This window comes from Rhinolophus sinicus, linkage group LG14, assembly GCF_036562045.2.
Source record: "Rhinolophus sinicus isolate RSC01 linkage group LG14, ASM3656204v1, whole genome shotgun sequence".
NCBI classification, from domain to species: domain Eukaryota; kingdom Metazoa; phylum Chordata; class Mammalia; order Chiroptera; family Rhinolophidae; genus Rhinolophus; species Rhinolophus sinicus.
In genome coordinates this window covers 47,921,321-47,948,982 of record NC_133763.1, presented here as the reverse complement: position 1 = coordinate 47,948,982, position 27,662 = coordinate 47,921,321, and the positions used below count along the sequence as shown (strand labels likewise).

The window sequence follows — 27,662 nt, the reverse complement described above, 5'->3', positions numbered from 1 at the left end:
ACCTCCTTCTCTTTATTTAAGCATATTAAAATACTTACATTCTCTATTTGATAATTCCAATATCTGCGGCCTTTGCAGATACAATTTTACAGTCTGTTTCTTTTTCAGGTTGTTGATTTTGACTTACCGCCTCATGTTTTGTGATCTTCATGTGGGAGCTCACACCAACCCACAACATTTTTAGGATAAAGTTTTAGGGTAATGAACATTTTTTTTGGCCAGAAATCTATGTAAGGACAGGCTTGTGGTTAGGAGTTCTCAGGGGAGAGTTTTTCCTCCACCCCACCCATTGTAACTCAGGGCCAAGGAAGCAGGCTGGAATCCAGGGTCTTCCTCCCTGGGGCAAGATTTTCTTTTCTACACTTTCTTTCTTCATTGCCTCATAGTTTTTAGAGTAGAGGTCTTTCACCTACTTGGTTAAGTATTTTATTGATGTGACTGTGAATGGGATTGTTTTCTTCCTTTCTCCTCCTGATTGTTCATTATTAGTGTATAGAAATGCGACAGATTTCTGTATATCAACTTTGTGTTCTGCTACTTTAATGAATTCTTTTACTAATTAAGTTTTTGGTGGATTCTTTAGAGTTTTCTCTATATAGTAACATGTCATCTGCAAATGGTGGCAGTTTTACTTCTTCCTTTCCTACTTGGATGCCTTTTATTTCTTTTTCTTATCCGATTGCTGTGGCTAGGACTTCCAGTACTGTGTTGAAAAATAGAGAGAGTGGCCTCCTTGTCTTGCTACTGATCTTAGAGGAAAAGCTTTCAGCTTTTCACCGCTGAGTATGATGTTAGCTGGGGGCTTGTCAGAGATAGCCTTTATCAAGTTGAGGTACAATTCTTCTGTGCCCACTTTGTTGGGAGCTTTTATCATAAATAGATGTTGAATTTTGTCAAGTGCTTTTTCTCCATCTATTGAGGTAATGATAGGATTTTTATCCTTGGTTTTGTTGAGGTGATGAGTCACATTAATTGTTTTGCGAATGTTGAACCACCCTTGCATTCCTGGTATAAATCCCACTTGGTCATGTATTGGCGAGAATGTAGAGGAAAGGGAACCTTCATGTACTGTTGGTAAATACAGCAAACTGGTGCAGCCCCTGTGGAAAACAGTATGGAGATTCCTCAAAAAACTAAAAATAGACTTATGACCCAGCAATTCCACTTCTGGTTATTTATCCAAAGAAAACAAAAACACTAATTCAAAAAGATGTATGCATCCCTATGTTCCTTGCAGCATTATTTACAGTAGCCGAGATATGGAAGCAACCTAAGTGTCCATCAATAGATGAATGGATAAAGAAGATGTGGGGGGTGTGTGTGTGTGTGTGTGTGTGTGTGTGTGTGTGTGTGGTTTAAAAGGTTAAAAATAATTGCAAAAACTGCTATTACTTTTGCACCAACCTAATAGTGAATAATACTGTGATAAGTTTACATGGACAGATGATTACTAGAATTAGTGAGGTGATCACATTATAAGGTATAGAAATATTGAATAACTGTTTTATACTTGTACACCTGAAACTAATACCGTGTTTCCCCAAAAATAAGACATAGCCAGACAATCGGCTCAAATGTGTCTTTTGCAGTAAAAATTAATATAAGACCAGGTCTTATTTTAATATAAGACTGGGTATAATATAATATAATATAATATAATATAATATAATACCGGGTCTTATATTAATTTTTGCTCCAAAAGATGCATTGCATTAGAGCTGATTATCTGGCTAGGTCTTATTTTGGGGGAAATACTGTATAACCAATATAAGATTGTATACCAACTATACTTAAATAAATTTCTCTTTTAATTTAAAAGATTTTTTTTCTAGTTCACCAAGTGACAGTGTCATTTTTTAAAATACCTGATCTGTTCAGAGGTCTCTGATTTAGTCTCCCTGGTTATGTCTCTCGTCTTCATAAGCCATGAAAACCTAAGTTCACCAGAGGCTAAGGGGGGTGGGGGGTGGGAGATGAGGGTAAGGGGGATCAAATATATGGTGATGGAAGGAGAACTGATTCTGGGTGGTGAACACACAGTGGGATTTATAGATGATGTAATACAGAATTATACACCTGAAATCTATGTAATTTTACTAACAATTGTCACCCCAATAAATTAAAAAAAAAGAAAAGAAGAAAACCTAAGTTCTAGGTGACCTGGGATGGGCAGATACCCCTGGGAAACTGCTGTGTTCAGTGCTCACCTCCTTCACTGAATTAGTGTTTTCTCATATTCTTTACTTGGCTGCTAAGCATTACAATGATGATTTTTATACTTTATCCATAAGTTTAAAAAATGTTATGCCAAGGATGTTTCTTTGGACATCTAGGCTACCATATTGCTGATTAATCACGTTTAGGACCTAAATTGGGGATTGGACTAATGTTGAAAAGTATAGAGGCAGGGAGACCAGCTAAGAGGCCGATGCAGTAGTTCAAGCTAAAGATAAAAAGACCTGAACTAAAGAAAATTGCAACAGATAGTGAGAGAAAAAGTTGAAGGGAAGAGCGATGTCTGAAGACAATGGGCAGGTTTAATATACAGAAGTTGGGTGCGAGACAGGGAATCATGGATGACCGCAAGGTTTCTAGTTAAGTATTTTAAATTGTCAGTTAACATTTCCAAAAATTATGTGAAATATTCTCCCAAATGGATCCAAATGGGATATAATTTGTTTCCAAAATCCTGTTGCATTTTTAAAATGTGTTTACAGGCCTGGAAAGAAGAACAAGATCGATTAGCAGAAGAGGAACGCTTGAAGGAAGAGAAGAAAGCAGAAAAGAAGAGTAAGGAAGCTGGTAAAAAGAAAGGCAAGGACAACGGACAGAAAGACGATAGTAGGACTGTGAAGACCAGGTCTATTTCCAATGGGAAATCTAAAGAGCAAATCAAGATCCCGGAAGTCGTAGTGCCAGAGGAGCCCGACCAGCAACCAGAACCCGAGACAGTTTACCCGGTAAAACCAATTTTCTTGAAAGCTTTCTTGGGTCATTAATTATTGTTTTGGGAAAACACAGCTACTTTGGAAACTCTGGGTTCCCAGTCTTCCCTGCCACCACGATGGTCAGCTGGTCGTGGGGTTTCTTCTGGTTTAGATGACCTCCCACCCATATCCCACTCTCTGAGACCAAGCACCTTCTTTGTATCCAATCAGTTTTATTTTTTTTCCTGAGTGCCGGGAAGCTAGGTTACCAAGGGCGGTAAAGGTGGAAACTTGACACAAAAGCATTTTTAGGTTTATGTAAATAAGCAACTGTGATACGTCAAAGTAGACACAAAGGGTGGCTTGCTCTGTCTCAGATGACAGGACGTGCTGGGGACATTCAGTTTCCTTTCGCTACTAGGCACCCGTGTTTTTGCTTGTATGTTTTTGCAAAACCTTCCCTTTGCCGATCTCTCCGTCCAGCAATTTTTGTGAGTAAAACCTAATGGGGGAAACATGGAAAGAAATGTAACATCCCTTGTCCCTTTCAGCTGCTACTCTTAAGCCAGTTGTTCTCAAGTTCAGCATGCATCAAAACCACGGGAGTTCTATAGTAACACTTAGTGAAAAACGTCTTTCGCATATAACCTAAAGTGTAAGCGTCAATACCATTCAATAGATCAGTTCACTTTAAACTGAAAATGAACAGCCAGTGAAAGAGAAATGGATTTTTTCTTGCACTGGGTTGTCAGAGTGCTCCAAGACACCCAGTTTAAAATCATGGACCACCTTTAATTCTGCCCAATGCTGTAACGTGACAGGAGGGAGGTGCTAAAGATAACAGGGACACTGGTCTCTGAACCTGCAAGTGACAAACCATTTAGCAGAAATTACACTTACGGCAACTTTAATTGGCTCACCGCGATGAGTAGGTTATTGTCAATTACAGTTCCACACTCAAAGTGAAATGTTCTCTTCTAGTTTCGTGGATATGATATGGGAGATGTACCCATCCAAATCTCAGGAACAAACTGCTACCTGTATCCTTCAGATGGAGGGCAGATTGAAGTAGAAAAGACAACATTTGAAAAAGGTACATTTTGAAAGCAGCTGGTTAATGGCTTGGAAGAACTTAACCCATTCCAGGTCATCTTGGGCCCTTGCACTCCTGGGTGTAAGAGGTGGTGAGAGTGGTAACAGACATGCCCACTGCGATTCGTGAATATGCCACATTCCACATTTTCAGACTTTACGTTCCTCTGTGACAATTGACTCTCCAAGGCCAGCTGAGAGGTTAGCTGGGACACACTAAGACAAGTTTTCCAGTTGTTAAAATACTAAAATTTTTCTGTACCATTGGGAAATAGTATAATACAGAGGGTGCCCAAAAAGTGTATACATATTTTAAGAAGGGAAAAAAACTGTATTAAAATTATGCTGCTGGTAACCCCTTTGAGTACCTCTTATAATTGCAGAAGTCAAGCGTGACTTGTATTCCTCTTTTGTTACCGGTATATATGAGTATTACCATTTTAATACAGTTTTTTTCTTTTCTTAAAATGTGTATACATTTTTTTTTGGCACCCTCTGTAGTAACTGCAATGAGCTAATAGTTAATACTATTAATTACAACACATATAGTGTTGTCAAAGAAGCCAAGTGCAGGCTGTGAGTTTAGAGCACGTATTTCTGGTTTGGGGGCCTGCTGCCGATAGCCAGTTACGTAGGTCTGGAGAAATTACCTCTGGATTCAGAAGTCTGTAAGTGGGAAGGGGGCTTGCAGATGAGCTGAAGAGACCTGGTCTGGAAAGGCCCTAAAGGAAGTGCTTAATTACTCCAAGGGGAGAACAGGTCTCTCCTCACGGAACCTGTCAGAGCTGTCTTGCGCGCCCAACTTTTATCAAAGTGCAAATGCACAGGGCTTATATTTTTACTGTGTTTTAAAGACCCCTCAGGTGGGTTTAAGCACCATGGTCTCTCAGAGCTGTGAAGAGGTCAGTTTGGAGGGAATGTGAGCAGGACCCTGTTTAATACCCATAAGATTCTGTACCCCAGCAAGGCAACGGGCCCCTCCCAGCCCCACACCCCGCCTACCACACCAGCCCACTCCATCTCCCTCCCTCTTTCCCCCTCTCTCAATCTTTCTTTCTCCTTCCTTCCTCTTTCTCTCTCTCTCTCTATAGCCCCCTCTTTCTTTCAGCTAATGACTATCAATTTGGTGAGGAAATCATTGCAAGACTTAGCTGCTATTCCCTATGTGAAATCATGACGCCATTAGATAGTAACCGCCACCAGCAAACAAAGGGTCACGCCCACGATTTTTAAAATTAAAAATCCTGCAAGTTATTCATGTTATTTAAAGAATGGTTTGTGGTACAACATGTCAAATGCTTTTTCAAAACATAAAAGAGATTTTTATTAATATAAGTATGCATATTTATTTATTTATATTCTATGTGTATTTGAATACGAATATGTGTTCGTATTTAGTATTTTGAATATCATCCCTGGGTATAGTGTACAAGTATTAGCAGTTAAAAATTAAAGTGGAGCTCAAAATCATATAACTGAGAAAAAGCACTGGACTCAAGTTTTGTGATGGTGTTTGTAGTAGTATTTTCAGTAATTATTTCTTGCTCTTATCAAAATTTGCATATGCATATAATATATACAAGTTTCAGATGGTTCATAGTAAATATAGTCTTTTTATCCTAGCCCTATCAATTTTCAGAGATGATAGTTCAATCAAACTTGAAAGGAAAAAGTTGGATTAAAAAGGGAAGAAGAAAAAAGTTGAGAGAGGAGACAAAAATAGAGTCAGAACACTAAGAAGAGAGAATATATTGTTAGGATAATTCTTACATGTTTCTACTACTACTACTGACTACTGTGACTAACATTTATGTAATTCTTTGTAAGTTTCAAAACCCTTTCAGGTGAACCATCCCATGTGATCAGGCATAGAGTTGAGTATAAGACTACGTTAGCCTCAGCCAGCTGATTTTCTCTTCTGTGATTTGATCTGAGATGTGGGTACAGGCTACCAGCATCTCTCTGCTCCACCTGCCATTTATTCCCGGAATTCCACCATCACTTTGTTCGTGTATTTCCATTCCCTGGCTTGAGTTCTCTGCCAATTATTTAGATATTTTGTCAACGAGCTTCACTGGGCACCATAGTGAGCCCGTCGTCTTCTATCCCATGACTCTTCCCAGGCCCAACTTTTGTCAAAGTGAAAGTGCAGAAGGACAAACACAATTTTATAATTCATTTGAAAGACCCTAAGAAACTCGTGAGAAAGGGAAACAAAGCAGAGGGTTATGCTTCAGAAGACGAGACAGAAGAAAGAGCCGGAGAACAGAATCTCGAAATGGGTGAGCAGCAGCTTCTCTGTGGTCACGGGGTTAAGGGTTTCGCCTTCTGCCTGTACACATTTTCCCCAATGTAACGTGTATACACATTGTATGTATCATAACCCATCTACAGGGGGCGGCTTACTCGGTTTTGTCCCCTCTGGGCACCCCGCTCTCGATTCCAGTTGTCATACGGAGTCTACGTCGCCTCCGACTTTATGTAGCAACACCGAGTCTGCGGTGTCCGTTCCGGCCTGAATTTTGTTTATGCACTTTTGTCAAGTTCTCATTAATTGATTCCCGCTGAAGGTTTCGCTTTTCTGCAAATGATGGGGTTTCTTTCTATGCTCTATTACTTGGTTCTCCGTGTAGTATCAAATTTCTTAAGTTGCAAGGACAAGAGAAATCTTCTCACTTTGGCCATGAGAGTCTCTCCCGCTTGTTGATGAGACTTCCAAGTGAATGTCCACTGATTAGACACCATGAAACTTCCTGACAACACCGGGTAACGTCTCCAGGCAGCAGCCCCTGGGGAACTTCATTGCTTCCTGCCCAATGTGATGTTGGTTGTACCTGCACATAAATAAAGTGTTTTGGACTCAGATTAGTAATAATGTCAGTAACTAAATCTCACTAATAAATTCAGTTGTGGTCATAGTGTTTTCCAAACTCAAGACCACAGTGTTTGACAAGTTTGAATATATCCAAGAACTTAACACAGACATTTTTAAATTCATTTTCTTTGTTTTCCCTGATAGAAAAATATATGGTTTATTATAAAATATTAGGGAACATAGGAGCATTTAAAGACAATAACAGTTGCCCGTAATTCTACCATTCCAGCAGTAACCACTATTCATAGTTATTTCTTTCATGGTTTATCATCATGAGCATTTTCTTATTCATTAAAAAAAAATCTTTGAAAATAAGCATTTTCAGTGATTTCATATTAATTCATGAGTATACATATATATCATAATTTAGTTCATCATAGTCATGTTTTTACATATTTAAGTGATTTCCTCTTTGCACTGACTTTTGCTTACATTTCTTTTTAATAAAATGGAAATGTCCCTGATTCGCTTTTATCTTTCAGAAGAATCAAATGCAAAGAATAAAGCTGTCAGCAAGTTTGGATCTTTTTCTGCCACTTTGGAAAATGGAATCTGCCTCTCAATAAGTTACTATGGGTCAAGTGGAATGGCGCCAGGTGAGATGAACGCAACAGAAAGGAAAAGTGTCCCATGATCAAGGGTGTCTGCCCATCCTCAGGCCGCTCACTTGTTGATAAACATGTTCTGATTTAATGCCCCTCATTTCCTGAAGAGTGGGCATGTATGTGTGTGTACATACACGTGTGTGTCCGTGTATGTGTATCTAATCTTTCATACATAGAAAATAACTGTGCTTTAAAACAGCATTTTTATAATCTTATAATCGCGTATACATATAAGATTATAATATTACACACATATGTATATTCCAGTTAGCTTTGTTAACTATTCCACGGACATAAGTCTGTGAGTTGGTGCCAAGGAAAGCGTGATTTGCCAAGGAATCTTCTTGGTTTTCTACAGAACCCGATTTTTATGGATCCTGTCATTGCAGAACTGCTCAATGAGCTTCAGAACATTAGTCTTAAAGGAGCCATTCACTGGACATCTTGAAGGATTTCTTTATCCCACTTTTAATAAACAAATTCTCCAACTGGAAGCCATTTCCTTACAAACCACAAAATAATATGTCACTTTGCAAGAACTAATTAGGAAATCTTGTGGGTTCCCATGCGTTTTACAGGGCTCTAACCCCAACAGATTTTTAAAAAAGAAAGCTTTGCAAACTCAAAAGATGATCCCAATGCTATATAGCCTTAAAACTATGTGTTGATGATGGGACCCAATTATCTGTCTTACTGTGTAGTGGCTTTTCTGGATCATTGTCATCTTGTGTATTATCTTGTGCCAAATAGTGGAGAATTCTAGTGAGTTAGAGAGTCCGTTAAATTTGTTAATCTTTTTGCTTTGTCTGGGGTTTTGTCTTTTAATTTTGTATTTGATTTGTTTTTAAATCAGCACTTGGAGAAGTATTGGGTGCCTAAAAACAAATTATGTATTAAAATTCATTGTCACACAGTCTCTAAAAAATCCCATTCCCTCTGATCACAGGTTATCCTTAATTTAGATTAAGATATTTATGATCTACTCTATCAGTTATGTAATTGCTGTTTCCCAGGTGATTTCCATATTCTTGGTTTACTCCTTAACACGTTGCATACGGCAGGGTTTAAATCCCTCGTGAAGATTCTCGTGATCCGTACGCAACGTGTTAAGTGAATATGCAATCATTCCATTTAAAACAAATGTTCCTAGTTTCAAGTTTTAAGTACTGCATTTGAAGATGTTTAGAGTGTGGGTAATAAGTAATATTTTACTTCCTGTGTGTTAAAAAAAAACTTGAAGACATATCTTTGTAAAAAATATATTATAAATCCCTTAAGGGTGCATATAATACTCATATTTAAGAACTTTTGTCTGCTAATGGCTGAACAAATTTCCAATCCAATCCCCCCCTTAATTGCATACACACAGCTCTATAAAGCTTATTCATGCTGCTTCATGGCACCTTTCTGCCCGTTGCTAGTAACTCCCCATTTCTTTCTCCCCCCAGCCCCTGGCAACTGCCATTCCACTCTTTGATTCGATGAATTTGACTGTTTTAGAAAACTCATATAAGTGGAATCACGTGGTGTTTGTCTTTCTGTGACTGGCTTACTTCACTTAGTGTGAAGTCCTCGAGGTTCACCGGTGTTGTTGCACATTGCAGAATGTTCTTCTTATTTAAAACTGAATTGTATTCCATTGTATGTAGCATATCCCACATTTTGTTTATTCATTCCTCTGTCCAGGATGTGTAGGTTGTTTCCACATCTCGCTACCCTGGTCTTTCTGTGCCTTTTAGTTCTTTGAATGAACGAGGCTTTCTCTTACCTCTGGCCTCTTGCTCGTGCTCTGCCACTTGCTTAGAACACTTTCTCTGCTACATACACCATTTTCAACAATTCAACTTTCTCCCATCCTTCAGCTCTCAGCTTATAGGTTACTCGCTCTGAGAAATGCTTCACAGATCGAGTGGCAGTAGCTTGTGAACTGGGTCTTTGGAGGTAAGTGAGACTTACCTAAGGAAAGAATCAAAGGAAGGGAATTCTAGCTCTTTGAGTGCAGCTCTTATTTTGATTATTTTGGACTTGTAAGGTCTTTTATATATTTTTTTCATTATTTCCCACTGCTCCAAACATTTGGCATAGTAGAGCCTCTCCATAAATATGTCTCAATTAAATGAAGACTGTCCTATCGTTAGGAGTTTACAATCTAGATATGGGAGGCAAGAACATATGAAGTAATGATTCCATCAAATATATCATCGTATTAAGTATCTCAAATATTTTATCTACAATCCTGATTTTCAAATCAACTACATTACACCTGAAATCTATCCAACTGATAAATCATGTTCAGCAAGGTAAAAATTATTGCCAACTTCTATAAATGTTTGAGATGTCAATTTAACTGAACAAATGGATCCAATATGAATGTCTAATTTACTTGTTTCCTCCTTTTTTCTCTCTTTCTCCTTACAGAGGATAAAGATCCTAATTTGGAAGCAATGTTGAACATCCCTTCGGCACATACTCCCACAGTAATTCCTGTTATCGTGCCTGTCCCCCAAGCCAAAAGCAAAGGGAAAGCAAAAGGCAAAGAAAAACCCAAAGAATCTCTTAAAGAAGAGGAGCACCCAAAAGAAGAAGAAAGAAAGGTGAGTGGACCTCGTCGTGGGTCCCCAAACCCTGCTTCTGCCTCCATGTTAACTCTTTAAAAACAATTATGAGTTATGCCAATAGTGTTATTCCAGTGCGTACACTGCCAGTGCATTAACGTTCCTTGGAGTTTCCATTCTGAATGGACAAGAAGAGATTTGCAGACAGGAGTTGGGGTCCCACGCCAGAAGACGTATTCTCATATACACACTGTCTCAGGTCATTCATTCTAAACCCACAATGACTAGGTCCACCTTTTTTCCACCCTGGTTCTTGGGTGTCCTTTATTTTGGTTGGTCAACTTCCTGCCATTCCTTATTTCAAACACTTTATTTAGTTCCATTGAGATAAACAACGATTGGAGGAGGAGAATCTCTAAGCAGTGGAAACATTCCCATTTGATGGGCTTGGACTGAGATATTGATGCTCCAAGAATTCAGCAAGACTGAAAAACAGCCCACTTCTGGTGAAAGAGTAGTCCACGCTCTAGCTCCAACTGTTCTCCAAATGAATCTCTCTCTCTCTCTCTCTCTCTCTCTCTCTCTCTCTCTCTCTCTCTCTCTCTCCCTCCCTCTCTCCCTCTCTCCCTCTCTCCCTCTCTCTGTCTTTCTTTGCCTCTAACCATTTTCCTAATAGAAGAATACAGATAAAAAGAGATTCAAGAAGAGTCATGATCAAATCTTGACTCTTGGTATTTACTAATACAGCTGTACAGTTTTATAATATACAAATACCCAACTATGAGAAGAAAAATAAATGTTAAAAAGTGATCAGGGACCTGGATTTCAGACCCTGGCCCCTTACACATTATGGAGTTTGAATGTTACTTGGCCTCTTCACCACATTTACATAGATGAGTTTTCTCAAGCCAGGACGCTTGACCTTTGTTAACTAAAAATGTTCAAGTGTTGAACAGAATAATTCCCGGTCATTCATTGATTTGTCCAAAAGCAGTTTCATAGCAAGCCAATCGGTTCACCCAACATTTTTTTTTAATTGACAATAATGGAAAGATGGAGCTAATTACTGGTTTTGTGTGTAATGATAGATTTGTTATGGCAGGTTCAATCTTTAAGCATTATTGTTCATTTTATAAAATTTCATGAGCTTTCTCCTCTTAGTTTTGCTTTGTGTTTTTTATTGATTTTCAGCTAACTATTCAGATTTTATTCTCTGTTACAAAGGCAGGACAACCTAAATGATCCATAATAGAAGATTAGTTAGAATAAACTAAAGATCCAGTGATGGGAGAGCAATTGAAATAATATCAGTGGCTAACAAAAGAGAGTCAGTCAGGAAAACTGAAATGATTATCATTAGGGATTGGTTGGAAGTAACCATGTAACTTTCATTCTGAAGCACACGTAACCAAAGGCATTCAGGCATAGTTAGCGTAAAATGAATTAGGATTTTTAAGTAGACACATTCAAAGCATCATTGATTTATAAATAACCTTTCAATTGTCTGTTATTTTCTTTTATTGTTTTTACTTAATACAAAAGCAATGCATGCTCATTATAGAAAAATAAGGACATGTATCTAATAGCATAGTGTCTCTACCATCCAAAACTCAAGAATCACACAAAGAAGGTAGTGGGGACATTGGTCTGCCTGAGACCTACCCATGCAAACAGAGGCATCTTTCAAGGCCTAATTCAAGCCCCAAGTCCATGGTCCTTTCCTCAGTATTGTCATTAACTTGGACAACTCCCTTTTCTGAGGAAAGATATGCCAGCCGTTTGGTACTACTTCTGAACTGTTTCACATGCCTGTGTACCATTCTACAAGCAGGATATAAATCACACAAAGGTGGAGACTCCTGCGTCCTCTCAGACTTCGTTACAGGGCCCACTAGTCCTGACTAAGTCACATCCTAACCACGCAGCAAGTTCTTGCTGTGTCAGAATCCATCAAGAACTCATTTAGAACACGACACACAATTATTCACGTGCTAAATTATTTACAGGAAGAAGTCGAACCAGAGCCTGTTTTACAGGAGACTGTGTATGTCCCCACCTTCCAAAACCTGACTGTGTCCTGCCCGAGTGGGCTTGTAGTGACCTTCATTGGACAGGAGTCTCCAGGTGAGTGCCAGGTGGGGTGGGGCCGGGGTGGCAAGAGAGAAAAGGTCGTATCAAAAACAGTCACATCACCATTGGCATTGTTTATTTTCCTGCCAGTGAAACAGACTTGTTGATAATGAACAAGAGACTAATAATAATTATAACAACCATTTTTGGAGCGCTGACGATGGGTACACACTATTTAAATACTCACCATACCTGACAAAAAACAACTACTATATGCGAAGGCCTAGCAATTCCATTTTATAAAATAAAGCAGTGGAGGCTTCAGAAGGTTTGGCAACTTGTCCACGGTCACTCAAGTCCTAAGTGGCAGAGATAAAATGTCATTCGTGGGTCAGGGATGGCAGAGCAAGTGCTCTGAACAACACTGTGTGGCCGTGTCTTCCTACCTCTACAAAGGGCCACAGTTCAGTACTTTGCTGCTCTCATCAAAACAAAGGGCAGTGAGCATAAAGGAGGTAGACATACGTGCAGGTTAAATGGCTGAAGGAATCCATCTCGTTCCCAGGTGTGTCAGTACGTAACTTTATGGAGTCTGTTATTTCTACTGATTCTGTACATGGCCCCTACGCTAGTAAGATAAGTAAATAAGGACAAGTAGGAGACTTCTTTAATTAATCTGATGGGCCATCCACATTGGTGATTGAATTTGAATATTATTTAAATGGACACTCACAATTGCATTAGAATTAGAGAGTTGTAACAAAGTAAGCACTGAACTAGGACTTGACCTCTAGCCAATTCTATGGCCATTTCAATTACTAAGTGTCTCAGGACCATGTTTTTTCATCTGATAAATGTTCTGTCAGTGGATCCTGATTTTTTTTCACAACCATATATCCTCTTTATTATAATTCCCTTATGTACACCATATTGGAAAAGTGTATCAAAGGGAAAGAGTATGCCTAATAAAAGTAATTCAATGTGGTATTTACTTGCCAGCCAAACAAAAAGAAACTAAATGTTGTCGTTGATCTATTTTGTCTGAATTTTGCTTTTCACTAGGCTTTCTGATTGTTCAAATAGACCATGGATCTAGGGTTCTATTTCCAAGGTTTCGTAGAGACCCAGGTTCTCCATGATGGACCCACTGTGTGTGCTACTAAGTCTGATGACCACTAAGCGTCTTCCAAAGTTTAAGAAGCTCTGAGTGTCCTGAAAGGGATATTGTTTTCAAGCTCAAGGACATTTTGTTTGTTTGCTTGTTTGCTTGGTCCTGTTATCAAACCCCAGCTTAGTACTTGTTTCACTTGCTGTTTCTGTTACTTTCATTATCTAGTCTGATATTTTCATCCTATGGCTGGATGGACCACTGTCTATGACTCTACCTGGAACACATTATCTTTTTTAAATCTTCCACATATTATGGACATCCTAATTCAAATCTGAACATAAGTACAACATAAATAACAAAATAGCAGTATCTTCATCAGGGTCAGCCTTGAACATAGGGAGAGAGGGTCACGTGGTGTAAGAAGAACAAGATTAGACTTGAGTTTTTTTTCTGGGTGACCTTGACAAGTCGTAACCCCTCTCCACCTGAATTTCTTCTTTTATGAAATAACATAGACTGAACAGGGTTGTTAAAAGTATTAAATTAGAAAATACTTTCTAATCTGGAACATATTATTCCAATGTTAGGTTTTCTGTTTGTTTGTTTGTTTGTTTGTTTGTTTTGGCATTGTAGCAGTAGTTTTTTTGTACAGCATAAAAAAAAATGGTTAAGCACAGAGACCTCGTTAAAGTCCCAGCTCTGCCACTTATTGGCTGTGTGACCTTGGAGAAGTTAAAACCCTTCTGATACTCCATTTATTCATCTGAGAACTTGGGAAAGCTAGTTGTTGGGATGGGTTAAAGGGTTGTTCAGATGGGTGAAGTAAAATGCATGTACACAGCATTTAACATATAGAAACATCTCAATAAATGTTTATCATTTTGTCATGATTATCACTTCTGTCACTTGAGAGGAATCCCTCATTCAAAAATATTTTCCTGTCAACCTGATATAGTCCTTGAAATGCCACCATTACATGTTAATAGACCACTTTATAAATTGAGAAGAAGAAATTCTTCATTTAGTAAAAACCTACTGCTGTGTACCAGAAAATCTCAATAATAGTACTTCTTTTGAAGGAATTTCTTATGTGCTTTACTCCTTGGTTGGAGTTTAGTCTGGATATGGTAAGAGATGAGGGGACTATATTAAGTTTGAAAGATGATGAATGATTTAGGAGGGGCAAGCCTGAGTGAGTGACTTCCCCTGGGGCTCCAGGCAACCAGGGGACCCCAGGGAAGGGAGCATTGTATGCATCCAGGGGTGAGAGCTGCTCAAAGGTGAGAGCAAAGTACCAATGGGGAGAGAAGGGAACAGCATAATTCTGCTTCCTTCCTAATTTTGCCCTGAGATGTCCTGGGTTTTCTATGTACTTACTTTATACATAGTAAAAAGTAAGTACATAGAAAAGGTACTTACTAAGTGCTTGTAGATGACCTTATTTACTACACTGGACTGTAACAAAGGCAGCAAAGAACCAGTACTCTGGGCCATCTGTCATACTCGGAAGCAAGCTATTATTCATATGTAGACAAAAGAATGAAAAAACAATTGGCGAAAAGATAAAATCCCAGCCACACAGCATTGCCCAGTTCAGTTAGGCTGTTTTGTTTTGTGTTGTGTTGTTTTTAAGATAAGTACGTTATGGATGAGGAACCCACCTGGGACATCATGGTCCGACAGAGCTACCCCCAGAAGGTGACGCACCAAGAGTTCTACAGAACGGTGATGCCCCCAATGGAGCAGGAGGCATCGAGAGTTATTACCAGTCAAGGAACTGTTGTCAAATACATGCTGGATGGATCCACACAGGTAAAGGACTGTTAGAGAAATTACTCTCTCCTGCTGCACCATGAAAGACAAACGAGCTACGGGTGAGGAACAGTGCTGTGACACGGAAGAGGAACAACTCCTTTGAAAATGGAATGACACTTTAAAATGACAATGAATCATATACAGTGCTACCTCGGTTTTCGAACGTCTCCATTAACAAATATTTCGGTTCACGAATGCCATAAATTTTATGGATCTATGGTATCATTAGATAGTAAAATTCATGCTAAATTTGCAGTTTTAGGGGTTGATTTTAAAGGACTGGAACGGATTAATCCATTTTTCATTACTTTCTATGGGGAAACCGTGCCTCGGTTTTCGAACGTTTCAGAACTCGAATGGTCTTCCAGACGGATTACATTCGAAAACCGAGGTACCACTGTAGTTAGAAGAAAACACACTGTACAAATAAACTTGTAATTCTACACAAGAGCCAAGATTACAGGCTGAACACAGTGCTGACCTCTTCTTTCTCCAAACATCTTAAAATAATAGAAAAATACTTTTAAATAGCAAATTCATAACAGTACTGGAGAACAACAAATTCTGTCATCCGTGGATCAGAAGATTGGGAGAATTCCTAGAAAATGCAAATGGGCTCAAATGGGCTCAGACTGAGGGAGAAAGAAGAACAACATTTAAAACACACACACGCGCGCACACACACACGAAACCTGCAGCGAAATAAAAAATGAGAGTTCCAATGAAGGTTACCGATGGAGCTCTGGACTCGGATATCAGTGCGGCGGCCCAGGTAACTCACTACCTGGGGCACTGCCCTGGAGGATGGGAACCAGAAACCATAATCTGCAGGCCGTATGCCCTGCCCTGTCCCTCCCCCATCACAGGAAGGAGCACCATGACCAGGCAGCGCACCGCCGGCACCACCAAGAAGTGAAAAGGCATTCTCAGTGAGAAATAGGACCACACACCCACCAGGCATCAACCTTGATGAAGGAAGGACACAGTTCAATAAAGTAAAGAAATAACCCCTAAAAATAAGCAGAAATCATTAAACTAAAAAAAAAAAAAAAAAATTGAAAGTGATTAAAAGTAATATAGGCAAAAATGGGAGGTTCACAGCCCATAAAACAATGTTTTAAAGTTGCTGTGTAAAGCAATGAAAAGTTCTTAGATACCAAAATAACAATTGTGAAAGATTGGGGTGGTGGGGTGGGTGGTTATGAGGGAGAGGAACGTTAAGAGACCTGGAAAAGGGATCTGTGGGACAGAATTTCCAGAAGAGCAAAATAGTGACAATGAAGGGGGTAAATAATGAAAGGAATACTGTAGTAAATTTGCCTAGAGTTTAAAAAACACACACAAAAACTTCAGATGAAACAGGACAGCCAAGTACCCATCAGGATTGATACTATTTCTAAAAGGTCATTTAGATACATCACGGTGCAATTTTAGGGCTGCACAGGTAGACAATCCCAAAAGCTTCCCGAAGAAACCAGTTACTATGAAAGAATAAGACTGAGATGGACATTAGACGTCAAGTTTACGTGGCGGCTGTCAGTACTGATCCTGGACAGGTGATGGACCCATACATACTGGATAGATCCCAAGGGAAGGTAAACATTTAAATATGTGGTGAAGTTTTAAATGTAGTCCTTAGAAAAATTGCAACAGTGGGTAATTTCCCGACCACATAAGGGAAGGGTAAAGAAAGGAAAGCGTAGAACAAGTCAACCTAATAAAAGACAGGAAGTAAAAAGCAAAAGAAAGTAGAAGGTAAATGGAAAACAAAGTGATATAGTTGTGCTGGTTCTCAGGCTGTTGTCGCCGAGCTCCAATGCTCCCCTTGAAGGAAGGGTTCTGCGGTGCTGTGTCTGGAAGTCTGCAAATAGCGCGTCTCTGGGTTATTTTGAACTTATTTCAGTTTGACACACAGTGTTGTTAACCATTCTCTTCCTTGCTTCCTAGAACGCTAAACTTTTGCTTTTCCTTCAGATCCTCTTTGCAGATGGTGCCGTTAGCACTAGTCCCGATTCCGGGCCTGTGTGTCCGCCTGCGGACGCGCCCACAAGCCCTCCTAGTGGGGACCTGCAGGCCTCAGCTTCCCAGCAAAAGTCTGAAATAGCACAGTCAGATATTATCATCACAAAGAAAGGTAATAACCAAAACCTCTCAATTTATAATGGATTTAATAAGTTCAAATGCTTAATAAATGTTTGATCTCATCATTATTAAACTTCTTGTTATGAACATTTATATGTATTCACATGTGCATAGATGAATTTTAATTGGGATCATAGCATTACGCACTGTTTCATGAGTTGCTTTTGTCTCTTAGTAAGGAACAAGGACCATTTTCATATGTCATTTCATACTCCTACACAGCATTAGCTCTAATGCCTGGGCCATTGTTTTAGGGTTCGTTGAGCTTATCAGTGTGAAGGTTCTGAGCAGGCATCTCTCTGGTTCTCTGGACATTTTCCTCAGTTCCGAGAAGGCCAGGTCTGCTCCAGGCATGAGGTCCTCATGGAATAATTTGCAAAACAGAGAGGAAAGAGCTGAACACAGAGCTTTGAAGTGTCTTATCAGGAAGGAAAGAATTTTCAGACTCCACTGGGCCCCCCACCCTCACCCCAGCCGACCTCCCCTCATGTCTCATTGACTGGGCTTGACCAGAGACTTGGGCTGGGAAAATCGTATCAGATGCTTTTGGCTTTTCTCTCAGGAGATGATCGCTACTAGTAGGGGAAAAGAAGGTGGGTAACAGTTGGGTAAGCAGTCAACAGTGTCAGCCATCATCTAAATTATAAACTTTGCGATTTCACCCCTTCAGAGACATTTCCAATTACATCCCTCAGCACAGGGCGAAAATGTCTTCTTCCGCATACCCTGCCATTCTTTTCATCTGACTCACTTTGATAAACAATTAATGCATCCTGTTATGTTGATTTGCATTTCTTGGATTCCTGGTGAGATTAAACATTTAAGGATGCGTATTGCTTTGTGAATTTTTTAGTCATGCTTTATTTAAATATGTCTTTATTTTGTTGACTATTGCAATGTTCATAATTTCCATATTAATTTTTAAGAGCTCTTTATATGTAGGAGATGTGTGTGTTTCAGTCCCAATTCTAAATACTTTAAAACATTAAATCAGCTCATCCTCACAGCAACCCTGTGCAGTATATATTTTAATAATCCCCATTTATAGAGGAGGAAATTGAGACCCAGAGAGATTAAGTAACTTCCTCAAGGTCTCTCAACTGGTAAGTGGTAGAGCTGGTATTTGAGTCTGGGCAACTAACTCCTACATCACACTGTCTCTCTCTCATTCATTACAATTTTTTCTCACTTTCTCATAGGGCTTTAATGATTGGAGACTAAGATTTCATCTTTTTTGTCACTTTCACACATCTCACCACAATATAATATACTCATATGGAGGCAAAGTGAATTCTTTTTTGGTAACTCAAAATTTAACAAGGTACATTTTCCTTCAGTAGTAGCAGAAGGTTCCTAGTAGAGGTGAATGGAAGTGTCCCCATAACTCTCCAAACTTCCCAGCTCAAGGGCTCCCTCTCTTGATAAAAACAGGCCTCGATGGACAGGTGATCTGTGTAGCCACTTCTCTCGTTTCCTAACCTGGTTCCAAAGGGCTTCTGCCTCCAGCATGGTGTGCTCCAGATTTCTTCATAGCCCTTCCAATTAAGACGATGCATTCACGTTTTCTTAAACTAATATTTTTTGGGGGGAGGGGGGCAATTTTAGTTTTACAGGAAAAAGAAAAGAGCAGAAAGTACAGAGTTTCCATATACTCCCTCTCTTCCCAGCTCACAGTTTGCCCTTTTTTTAACATCTTGAAGGTGTGGTACCTTTGTTACAGTTGATGAACCAGTATTGATAACATTATGTATTAACTCAAGTCCATAGTTTACGTTAAGGTTCACTTTTTGTGTTGTACACTCTGTGAGTTTTCACAAATGCACATTGTCATGAGTCCACCATTACGGTGTCATACAAAATAGTTTCACCACCGTGAAAATCCCCTGGGCTCCCCTTATTCATCCTTCTCCTCTCCCCAACCCTGAACTCCCGGCAGCCACTCTTGTCCCTCATTTTGCCCATCCTAGAATGTCTAGAATGTCACAGAGCTGGAATCATACTGTAAGTAGCCTTTTCAGATTGGTTCCTTTCATTTAGTAATACACATTTAAGATTCCTCCATGTCTTTTCATGGCTCGATAGCTAATTATTACAGAATAATATTTTATTGTATAGCTGTGCAACAGTTTGTTTATCCATTCACCTATTGAGGCGTATGTTGGTCGCTTCCAGGTTTTTTGGCAATTGTGAATAAAGCTGCTTTTAAAGATTGGCCTGCAGGTTTTTGTGTGCACGTGTCTTCAACTCATTGAAATAAATACCTAGGAGCATATTCCGTGTATGTGTTCAGCTTTGTAAGAAATTGCCAGACTGTCTTCCCAAGTGGCTCTACCATGTTGCAATCCCACCAGCAGTGAATGACAGTTCCTGTTGCCCCACATTCATGTGAGCATTTGGTGTTGTCAGTTTTTTGGATTTTAGCCATTCTAATAGGTGTGTAGTGGTATCTCATTTCATTCCTAATGATTTATGATATTGAGCATCTTTGCATATGCTTATTTACTAATCGTGTATCTTCTTTGGTGAGGTGTCTGTTGACATCTTTTGCCCATTTAAAAATAGACTTGTTTTCTTAGATGCATTCAGGTTGTATTTCAGTGCTTTCTAAACCTGCCATGAAAGGACCATCCCTACCCTTACCTCCGACATAATCCAGGCCCTTCCTCTCTATGTCACTCAGGATTCTGCTCTATTCATTTTAGATAACTGCCCACACACGTCGCTCCCAGGATGGGATCCTGTCCTGTTGCAGGATTGACTTAAAAACATTCTGAGATCTGTGAGCAACTGCACCCTGTTCATTCCAGTAGCTCTTTTAAACCTATCCTCATGGGCTGTTCTTCGGCTCTGCTTCTGGTAGTTCAGTGGGAGTTTGAGGGTTTCCCTGGTTTTCCCACAAGTGTAATTTCTGGATGTTTTTTTTTCCATTGTTATTATTGCTTCAGATGATTTCCACAATGAGAAGAGGGACAAGTCACAACTCTGTTGCTGCTACACCTACATGACAAAAACAGAAAGAAGCCCATGTTTTTTCCGTTTATTTTGCTGTTCTTTTTTATCTACTTAAGGTGCTTCACTAACTTGGAAACTTTCTTCTCCTAATATAAGCATTTACTTCAAAGCCCTGTGTTAGCTTTATTCAATGAGTTTTATTTTAATACCAGCTTTACTGTGATATAGTTCACATGCCGTAATATTCACCCTTTATAAAGTACACAATTTTAGTGTATTCACAGAGTGTGCAACCATCTCCATTTCTAATTGCAGAACATTTTCATCACTCCCCTCCCCCAAACCAGCACCCATTAGCAGTCACTCCCAGTTTCCCCTGCTATCCCATCAGCACCTTGGAGCCACTAATGTACTGTTTCTATGGATTTACATATTCTAGACATTTAATATAAATGGAAACATACAATATGTGGCCTTTGTGACTGGCTTCTTTCACTTAGCACGTTTTCAAGGTTAATCTGTGTGGTAACATGTATCAGCACTTCATTTTTATGGCCAAATAATATTCCCTTGTATAGACTGACCACACTTTGTTTATCCAGTCATAAATTGATGGACGCCTGGGTTGTTTCCACTTTTTGGAAATTACAGATAAAGTTGCTGTGATCACTTTTGTACAGGTTTTTGTGTGGACATTTTCATTTTTCTTGTGTACATACCTAAGAGTGGAATTGCTGGATCATAAGTAACTCTATGTTTAGCATTTCGAGGACCGGACAAACTGTTTTCCAAACCAGCTGCACTATTTTACATTCTTACCAGCAGTGAGTGAGGGTTCCAATTTCTTCATATTTTCAGCAACACTGTTATTGTTTGTCTATATCCATTCTAGTGGATGTGACATGTTCTCTCTCTCTCTCTCTCTCTCTCTCTCTCTCTCTCTCTCATTTTAATTTGCATTTCCTTAATCGTTAATGATGGTGACCATCTTTTCAGGTGCTTAATGGCCATTTGTATATCTTCTCTAAAGAAATGTCTATTCACATATTTTTTCCAATTTTTAATTGGATTGTTTGTCTTTTTACCTTTTGTATATTTGGATACAAGTTTCTTATCAGATATCTGATCTGTGGCTATTTCCTCTCATTCCGTTAGTTGTCTTTCTACTTTCTTGATGGTGTCCATTTTGATAAAGTTCAGTTTATCTGTTTTTCCCCCTTTTGGTTGTTTGTGCTTTTAATATCCTATCTAAGAAAGCATTATATAATCCAAAGCCGCAAAAAGTTGTTCCTATGTTTTCTTCTACGAGTTTTATAGTTTTAGTTCTCGCATTTGAGCTTTGTAGTCCATTTTGATTTAATTTTTGTATATAGTGTGAGATAGGGGTCTGAATTCATTGTTTTGCATTTGTTAAAATGACGATTTCCCCCTGATTGAATTGGTTGGCACTCCAGTCAAAAATCAGTTGACCATAAATGTAAGCATTTATTTTTGGATTCTTAATTTGAGTCCATTGATCTCCAAATATATGTTTATTTATGCCAACAGCTCACTGTCCTGGTTATAGTGCTTTGTAGTAAATTTGAAATTGGAAAGTGTGAGTCATCCAACTTTGTTTTACTTTTAAAATATTATTTTGGTTATTCTGAGTCCCTTGCATTACTGTATGGATTTTAGAATCCTCCTGTTAATTGCTGCAAAAGAGGAGCTGAGATTTTTATAGAGCGTCCCTTGGTGAGATAAATTTTGAGAGTTTCTGTCTTTATAATATTAAGTCTCCCTTTGTGAACATGGGATATCTTTCCATTTATTTAGGTCTTCTTTAATTTTGTTCAATGCTGTTTTGTAATTTTCAGTGTACAATTGTTACACTTGTTACATTTTTCTTAAGTATTTTATTTTTCTTGATACTATTATAATTGGAATTATTTTCTTAATTTTCTTGTTGGATTGTTCACTGATGGTGTATACCAATACAATTGATTTTGTTGTGTGTGTATTGAGCATGTGTCCTTAAACCTCACTGAACTTTTTTTATTCTCATTGTTTTTGTTTTGTGGCAACACTAGAAATGAGATTCCCAGCCCCTGGGTTTGTTCTTGTGGCTGTTTTGGCTGTTTATGTAGAGACTTTTCTGAACTTATTCTGTAGAATCCATTTTCTTTGTCCTGTGTGACCACTGAAGTCTCTGCTCAGTTAACTTAGTGGTCAGCTAATGATTGGGCAGAGATTTCCCGAAATGCCTCAAACCAAAGACTCTCCCAGCCTTTACCAGGCGTCGTGTGCTTATTGGGGCACACTTTCATCACTCTGGCAGTTAGACCAGAGCCTTAGCCTCAAGGTCAGCCAGAGGTGAGAGTTTGGTATTTCTCAAGTCTTTCCTGGGGGTGAGAGCAGTCCTTCTTGTGCTGCCTGTAGCTTCTAGATTCCCAGGCAAATGTCAGGGTTTTTCAAAGCCCCCAGTGGACATCTCATGCTCTAGCTTTTCCTTTTAAATTTTTTTTTGGTCAGCCTCTTGTTTGCCCCAACTATTATTGCTGCTTCAGGCAGCCACATTGCAAATAGTTGCCACTGATTGTTTCGACAAGGTGTCCAGAAAAAGACTTCACAATGAGTGAGTTCTGACTCAGGTCAGAGTGAGGCTTTTCAGGGAGATTTTAGACAAGACAAACAATGACAATTCTCTAGGAATGGGGCTTTGAGGGAGAATTCCAAACCCATTTCCCCCTCAGTGGCTGCTAGACTGTTGGTTTCCACAGCTACTGTGATTTGGGGGCTACTGTTTTTTAAAGGTACTGAGTAATTGGAGATGGGGGAGGATAAAGGATGAGAATAGAGCAAGTTGCAACAACACAGAGCAGTTGTTCTTACTGAGATTCAGCCTCTTTTTAAAAAAATTTTTTCCTCAGGTTGTCGTAATTCTTTGGTTTATTTCCAGAGTTTTAAAAATGTTGCTTTTGATCATTTTTTTTTCAAGTGTTCTCATTGTTTTTATGGAGGAGTAGATTTTCAGAGGTTCTTAATTGCCATTCCAGAAGTGGTTCTTCCAGCTCACAATAAATAATATTTACTAATTTTCATTAATTTTCCATTCTAAATATTTTTCTAATTTCCATTATGACTTATTTTTTGACCCACAAGTTATTTAAACTTGTTTTTAAATTTCCAAATTTATGAAGTATTTCTAGGATTTTTTTAAAGAGTTTTTTTAACTCATCCTTTGAAATTTGTTAAAACTTGGTATATATTATAGCCTCATATATGGTCACGTTTTTAAAAAATTCTGTCTATGATTGAAAAGGGCATGTATCCTACAGTTATTGAGTATAGTGTTCTTCTCTTTATATCTATTAGCTCAAACTTACAAGTTGTATCATCTACTCTATATTCAAGTTCAGCAGACTTTTCTATAAAGGACAAAATGGTAAATAATTTAGATTTTGTGAGCCATGTGGTCTTTGTCACCGCTATTCAACTCTATCGTTGTAGCATGAAAGTAGCCAAAAACAGTATATGATCAAATGAGCATGCTGTGTTGTGTTCCAATAAAACTTTATTGATGGACATTAAAATTTGAATTTCGTATAATTTTCATGTGTCACAAACTCGTATTATTTATTTTTATTTTTTAAATTATGTACTAATAGAAATGTTAAAAAAATTGTTATTACATAGACTATACAAAACTAGGTAGAAGGCCATATTTGCCCCACATATCAAAATTTCCCATCTCTTATTCTAGACCCCACAGATACTTTTAATCTACTGTATCAATTTATTCAGGAGAAGTATGTTTAAATTTCCTGAAAGGGCAGAATAATCTGTTCAGTGCTCTGTTCCTTATAATTTAATCTTCGTTTCTTTATTTCTGAAATAATTATGTTTTTTTAATAGTTCTGTCAGATTTTTCTCTATATATTTTGAGGATATGATTTTAGCTACTTAAAGTTTAGAATTGTTATATCTTCATGGGGAATTTAACATTTAATCACTGTGCAATAGCTTTATATTTTAGGATTCTTTTTTTTTTTTTTTTTTGCCCTATTTTGCTTATATTATTATAGCTATAACAGCTATTGTTTAGTACTTTCCCAGGATAACTTTTCCCACAATTTATTTTACTTTCTGTGATTTATGTTTAAATGTGTCCCTTGTGAGCGGCATATAGGTGCTTATCTTAAAAATTCAATATGACAATTTTTATCTTTTAACTGGGGGTTTTAGTATGCTTATTGTATAACAGATATTTTCTGAAAACATTTTTATGTTGTCCTCATTCTTGAAAGATAATTTCACTGGTATAGAATTCTAGATTGATAGGCATTTTCTCTCTGTACATTGAAAATAATTCTCCATTTTCTTCTTGCTTTCAGTGTTGGTGTTGAAAAGATGGCTGTCTGTCTAATTATTGTTGCTTTGAAGATAATCTAACTACCTTTAAGATATTTTTTATTAAAATTTCAATATGATTTAAGTTATGGATTTCTTTTTATTATCCAAGTGAGAATACATTGGGCTTCTTCAATCTGTAGATTATTAGTTTTCATTGATTCTGAAAAGTTCTTAATTATATTTCTTCAAATACTGTTTTCAATCCCTTTCTTTCTCTTCTAAAATTCCAGTTAAACATATATTAGAGGACTTTAACCTCTCTTTCATTACTTGTACCACTTTGGCTCTCTGAGCTTCATTCTAAGTAATTTCTACAGGTCTATCTTTCTGTTCTCTTTTAATGCTCTAGAAATATAAATAGGTCCAAAATGAATCTTAGGTTAATGGAAAGGCTTAGCTTGGTGTGTCTGTCTTCGTTGGTTCCCACTATTAGTTGAGTCTGTGTTTTAGGCCAAGATCCATGCGCTGATACACCTTTCATGGTACAAAACTGAAGGATCTTCCTGGTCAATAATCCTTTTCTATCTTTGCTTGCAGTTTGTGTCTGGGTCTGAGTTTACCTGGATTGAGGCTTGATAACACTGGCAAGTCTCATCTATAGATTACTGATTATTATTCATACAAATTGAGTAAATCTAGCCTGACAGAGGGTTAGAGATAGTATTCACAGAGTTCCATGAGGGTATCGTCCTGTTCCACATGGATGGTGGTGGTAGGGATGAGGGGACGTGTGTATCAGGTGATATTAATGTAGTGATTAAACTGTACGAATCACATCTCCTCCAGTGAGCGGCCAAGGATATGCCTAGCTGATAAGTTTCTTCAGAGTCTGGGCTGAAGAGAAGTATTTCCTATCTACAACTGATAAAATAAAATCAGAGACTGAAGAGTTAAAAATCTTGTAAAATGCTAGAGTCCAGTAAGTCAAAAGGAGTCTGAAAGTTTGACAGATTTATGGGAGGAAAAGGTAGGCTTTAAAAATCATGGTACAGAGCCCAAAATCTTGGATCCATGGAGAAATAAGCAAGACTTAAAAGTACAGAAATTGACCAGAATAGGTATTGTGCCACAGAGAGTGAACTGTATATATGCACGTGTATGTTTGGGAGAGAGGTAACGAGAATCCAGCCAAGTTTCAAGTGCCAAGATTAAGATAGTCATAACCTGATATTTTTACCCTTTGAGAAATAATGTAATTGATGAATACTACTTAGAATTTCTATGTCACGGTGTCTTCACACTGTATCAAAACAATGAATGATTTATATAATTGATATCATAGTTATACTGTTGTGTTTGATTTTACTTGCACTTCCACAGGAAAAAGTCACAAAAATCAATCATCTGTGTCACATAAGAATGAAATCCATGAACCTACCCCAGAAGTGGTTCCAACAGTAACTCCTGTGGAGGTTCATGTAGGCACCTGGTTTACAACCACACCTGAAGGAAATCGGATTGGCACCAAAGGATCGGAAAGAATAGCAGACTTGGCACCGTTTTTATCCTTTCAAGCCACAGATCCTGTCAACGGAATGGTATGGCAAACTAGTGTGTATTATAAAATTTCCTAAATCACTAGGAAACAGCACATAAAAGAGTGCCTGGCAAATAAAGTTTCAGTAACTATTTTTTAAGAAGTAAGTCGTGGGTGGATGGATGGATGGATGGATGGATGGATGGATGGATGGATGGATGGATCGATCGATCAATTGATCAATCGATGGATTGATCCATCTTCCCAAATCTAAAAGCATTGTGTGGTTTATTTGACCAGCATACTGTATCATGAAACAGTAATATTCAAAATCAGAGACAGCTCATGAATTTTTCTATACCACTTTTAGGACACGTATGATTAGTGGTATCATACATTTCCTTATGTCGAATGCATTTGTGTGTACGTCTTACTTTCTAGACGTGAGAGCCTATGCCTTACTCCTACTTTTTTGTGTGTACCTGACATGACCGACAGAGATTTGTTCACGATCCTTGACTGCAAGGAACTTATAGTACCTTTAAGGAAATGTTCACGTTAAAAAACTCAAGAACCTCACAGCGCAACTGTACAAAAGACACCATTTGCAGCATAAAAATAAGTAGCAATTGAGTGGTATAGAAAATAATGGTTTTGTTTAGGATGTGACACTGAACCTCCTGGCATGAAGAGCAGCACACTCTATGCGCCAGGCTTTCTGTTTGGGGTTTTGCATACATTAGCTTATTAGTCCTCAACCAATGAAGCTTATTAGCCATGTGAGAAAATTGGGCCTCAGCAAGTTACATAATGTGGTCACGAGTACAAACCCAGGAAGTGTGGGATGAGAACCAATTTTTGGTGACTGAAAACTGGGCTCTTTTCCATCCCCCAGCTAGCCCTCTGACATCTTACATGGAGCTTTGCAGCACCCTCTGAATTTGTACAAGAATTCGGGTGCCTGATCTCTAGTTCCTAGACTTCTACCCTTGTTTATAACCACGTGTTGCTGGTCAAAAGCAAAATGTCCACTTGCAATTGAGATGAATTATGTTTCCTGACCAAAAGTGTCTTCCTTTCTTCCTCAGTCTACTTCTGAAATAAGTTTATAACCTCTCGCCTTGTTTGCCAGTTCTCTTTGTTTTGGGGAGATTCAAAGTATGTAACATCTCAAAAGGCTTTCTGGTCACTTCAAATGACTCACTTTAATTCAGCTCCTGACGTAGATTATTTAGCTTAATATACAATTTTTATTAATATTTCTTCATTAAGAGCTCTCAATTTCCCTTACTCATGCCTATCACCATTATGGAGGCATGAACCAAGATCCAAGAGCCTGGATTCAAGCATGAATTCATCATCAGACACCGACAGAAGAATAACAATAATGAAGATATTTATGGAGCACTCACTGTGTCCAGGCCCTGTTGTCACTGCTGTCCACATACTGACTCGTTTCGTGCTCACAACAAACTGGTGTTTCCACTTTACAGATGAGGCAGCTAAGTCAGCTACAGAGAGGGTAATTAATTTTCCCAACGTCACACAGCACGTGTTAGCATCAGGATGTGGACCCCAGTGTTTAAACAGCTCTTCAAATAAGGGCTAAGAAACTGACATGATCATATGAAACAAACTCGAAAATGGAT

At 38.4% G+C, this 27,662-nt stretch overlaps 1 protein-coding gene across 1 annotated transcript in view; it reads left to right on the top strand.

Moving 5' to 3' along the window:
- Positions 1-27,662, top strand: part of SPAG17 (sperm associated antigen 17) — a 159,821-nt gene that overhangs the window by 91,238 nt on the left and 40,921 nt on the right. Inside the window, exons 22-30 of the mRNA XM_074318633.1 lie at positions 2,718-2,960; positions 3,909-4,020; positions 6,143-6,301; positions 7,377-7,490; positions 9,918-10,093; positions 12,061-12,178; positions 14,869-15,047; positions 17,025-17,184; positions 25,857-26,074. Of these exons, the coding sequence (XP_074174734.1) occupies positions 2,718-2,960; positions 3,909-4,020; positions 6,143-6,301; positions 7,377-7,490; positions 9,918-10,093; positions 12,061-12,178; positions 14,869-15,047; positions 17,025-17,184; positions 25,857-26,074 (1,479 nt within the window). The remainder of the gene's footprint in view (positions 1-2,717; positions 2,961-3,908; positions 4,021-6,142; positions 6,302-7,376; positions 7,491-9,917; positions 10,094-12,060; positions 12,179-14,868; positions 15,048-17,024; positions 17,185-25,856; positions 26,075-27,662) is intronic.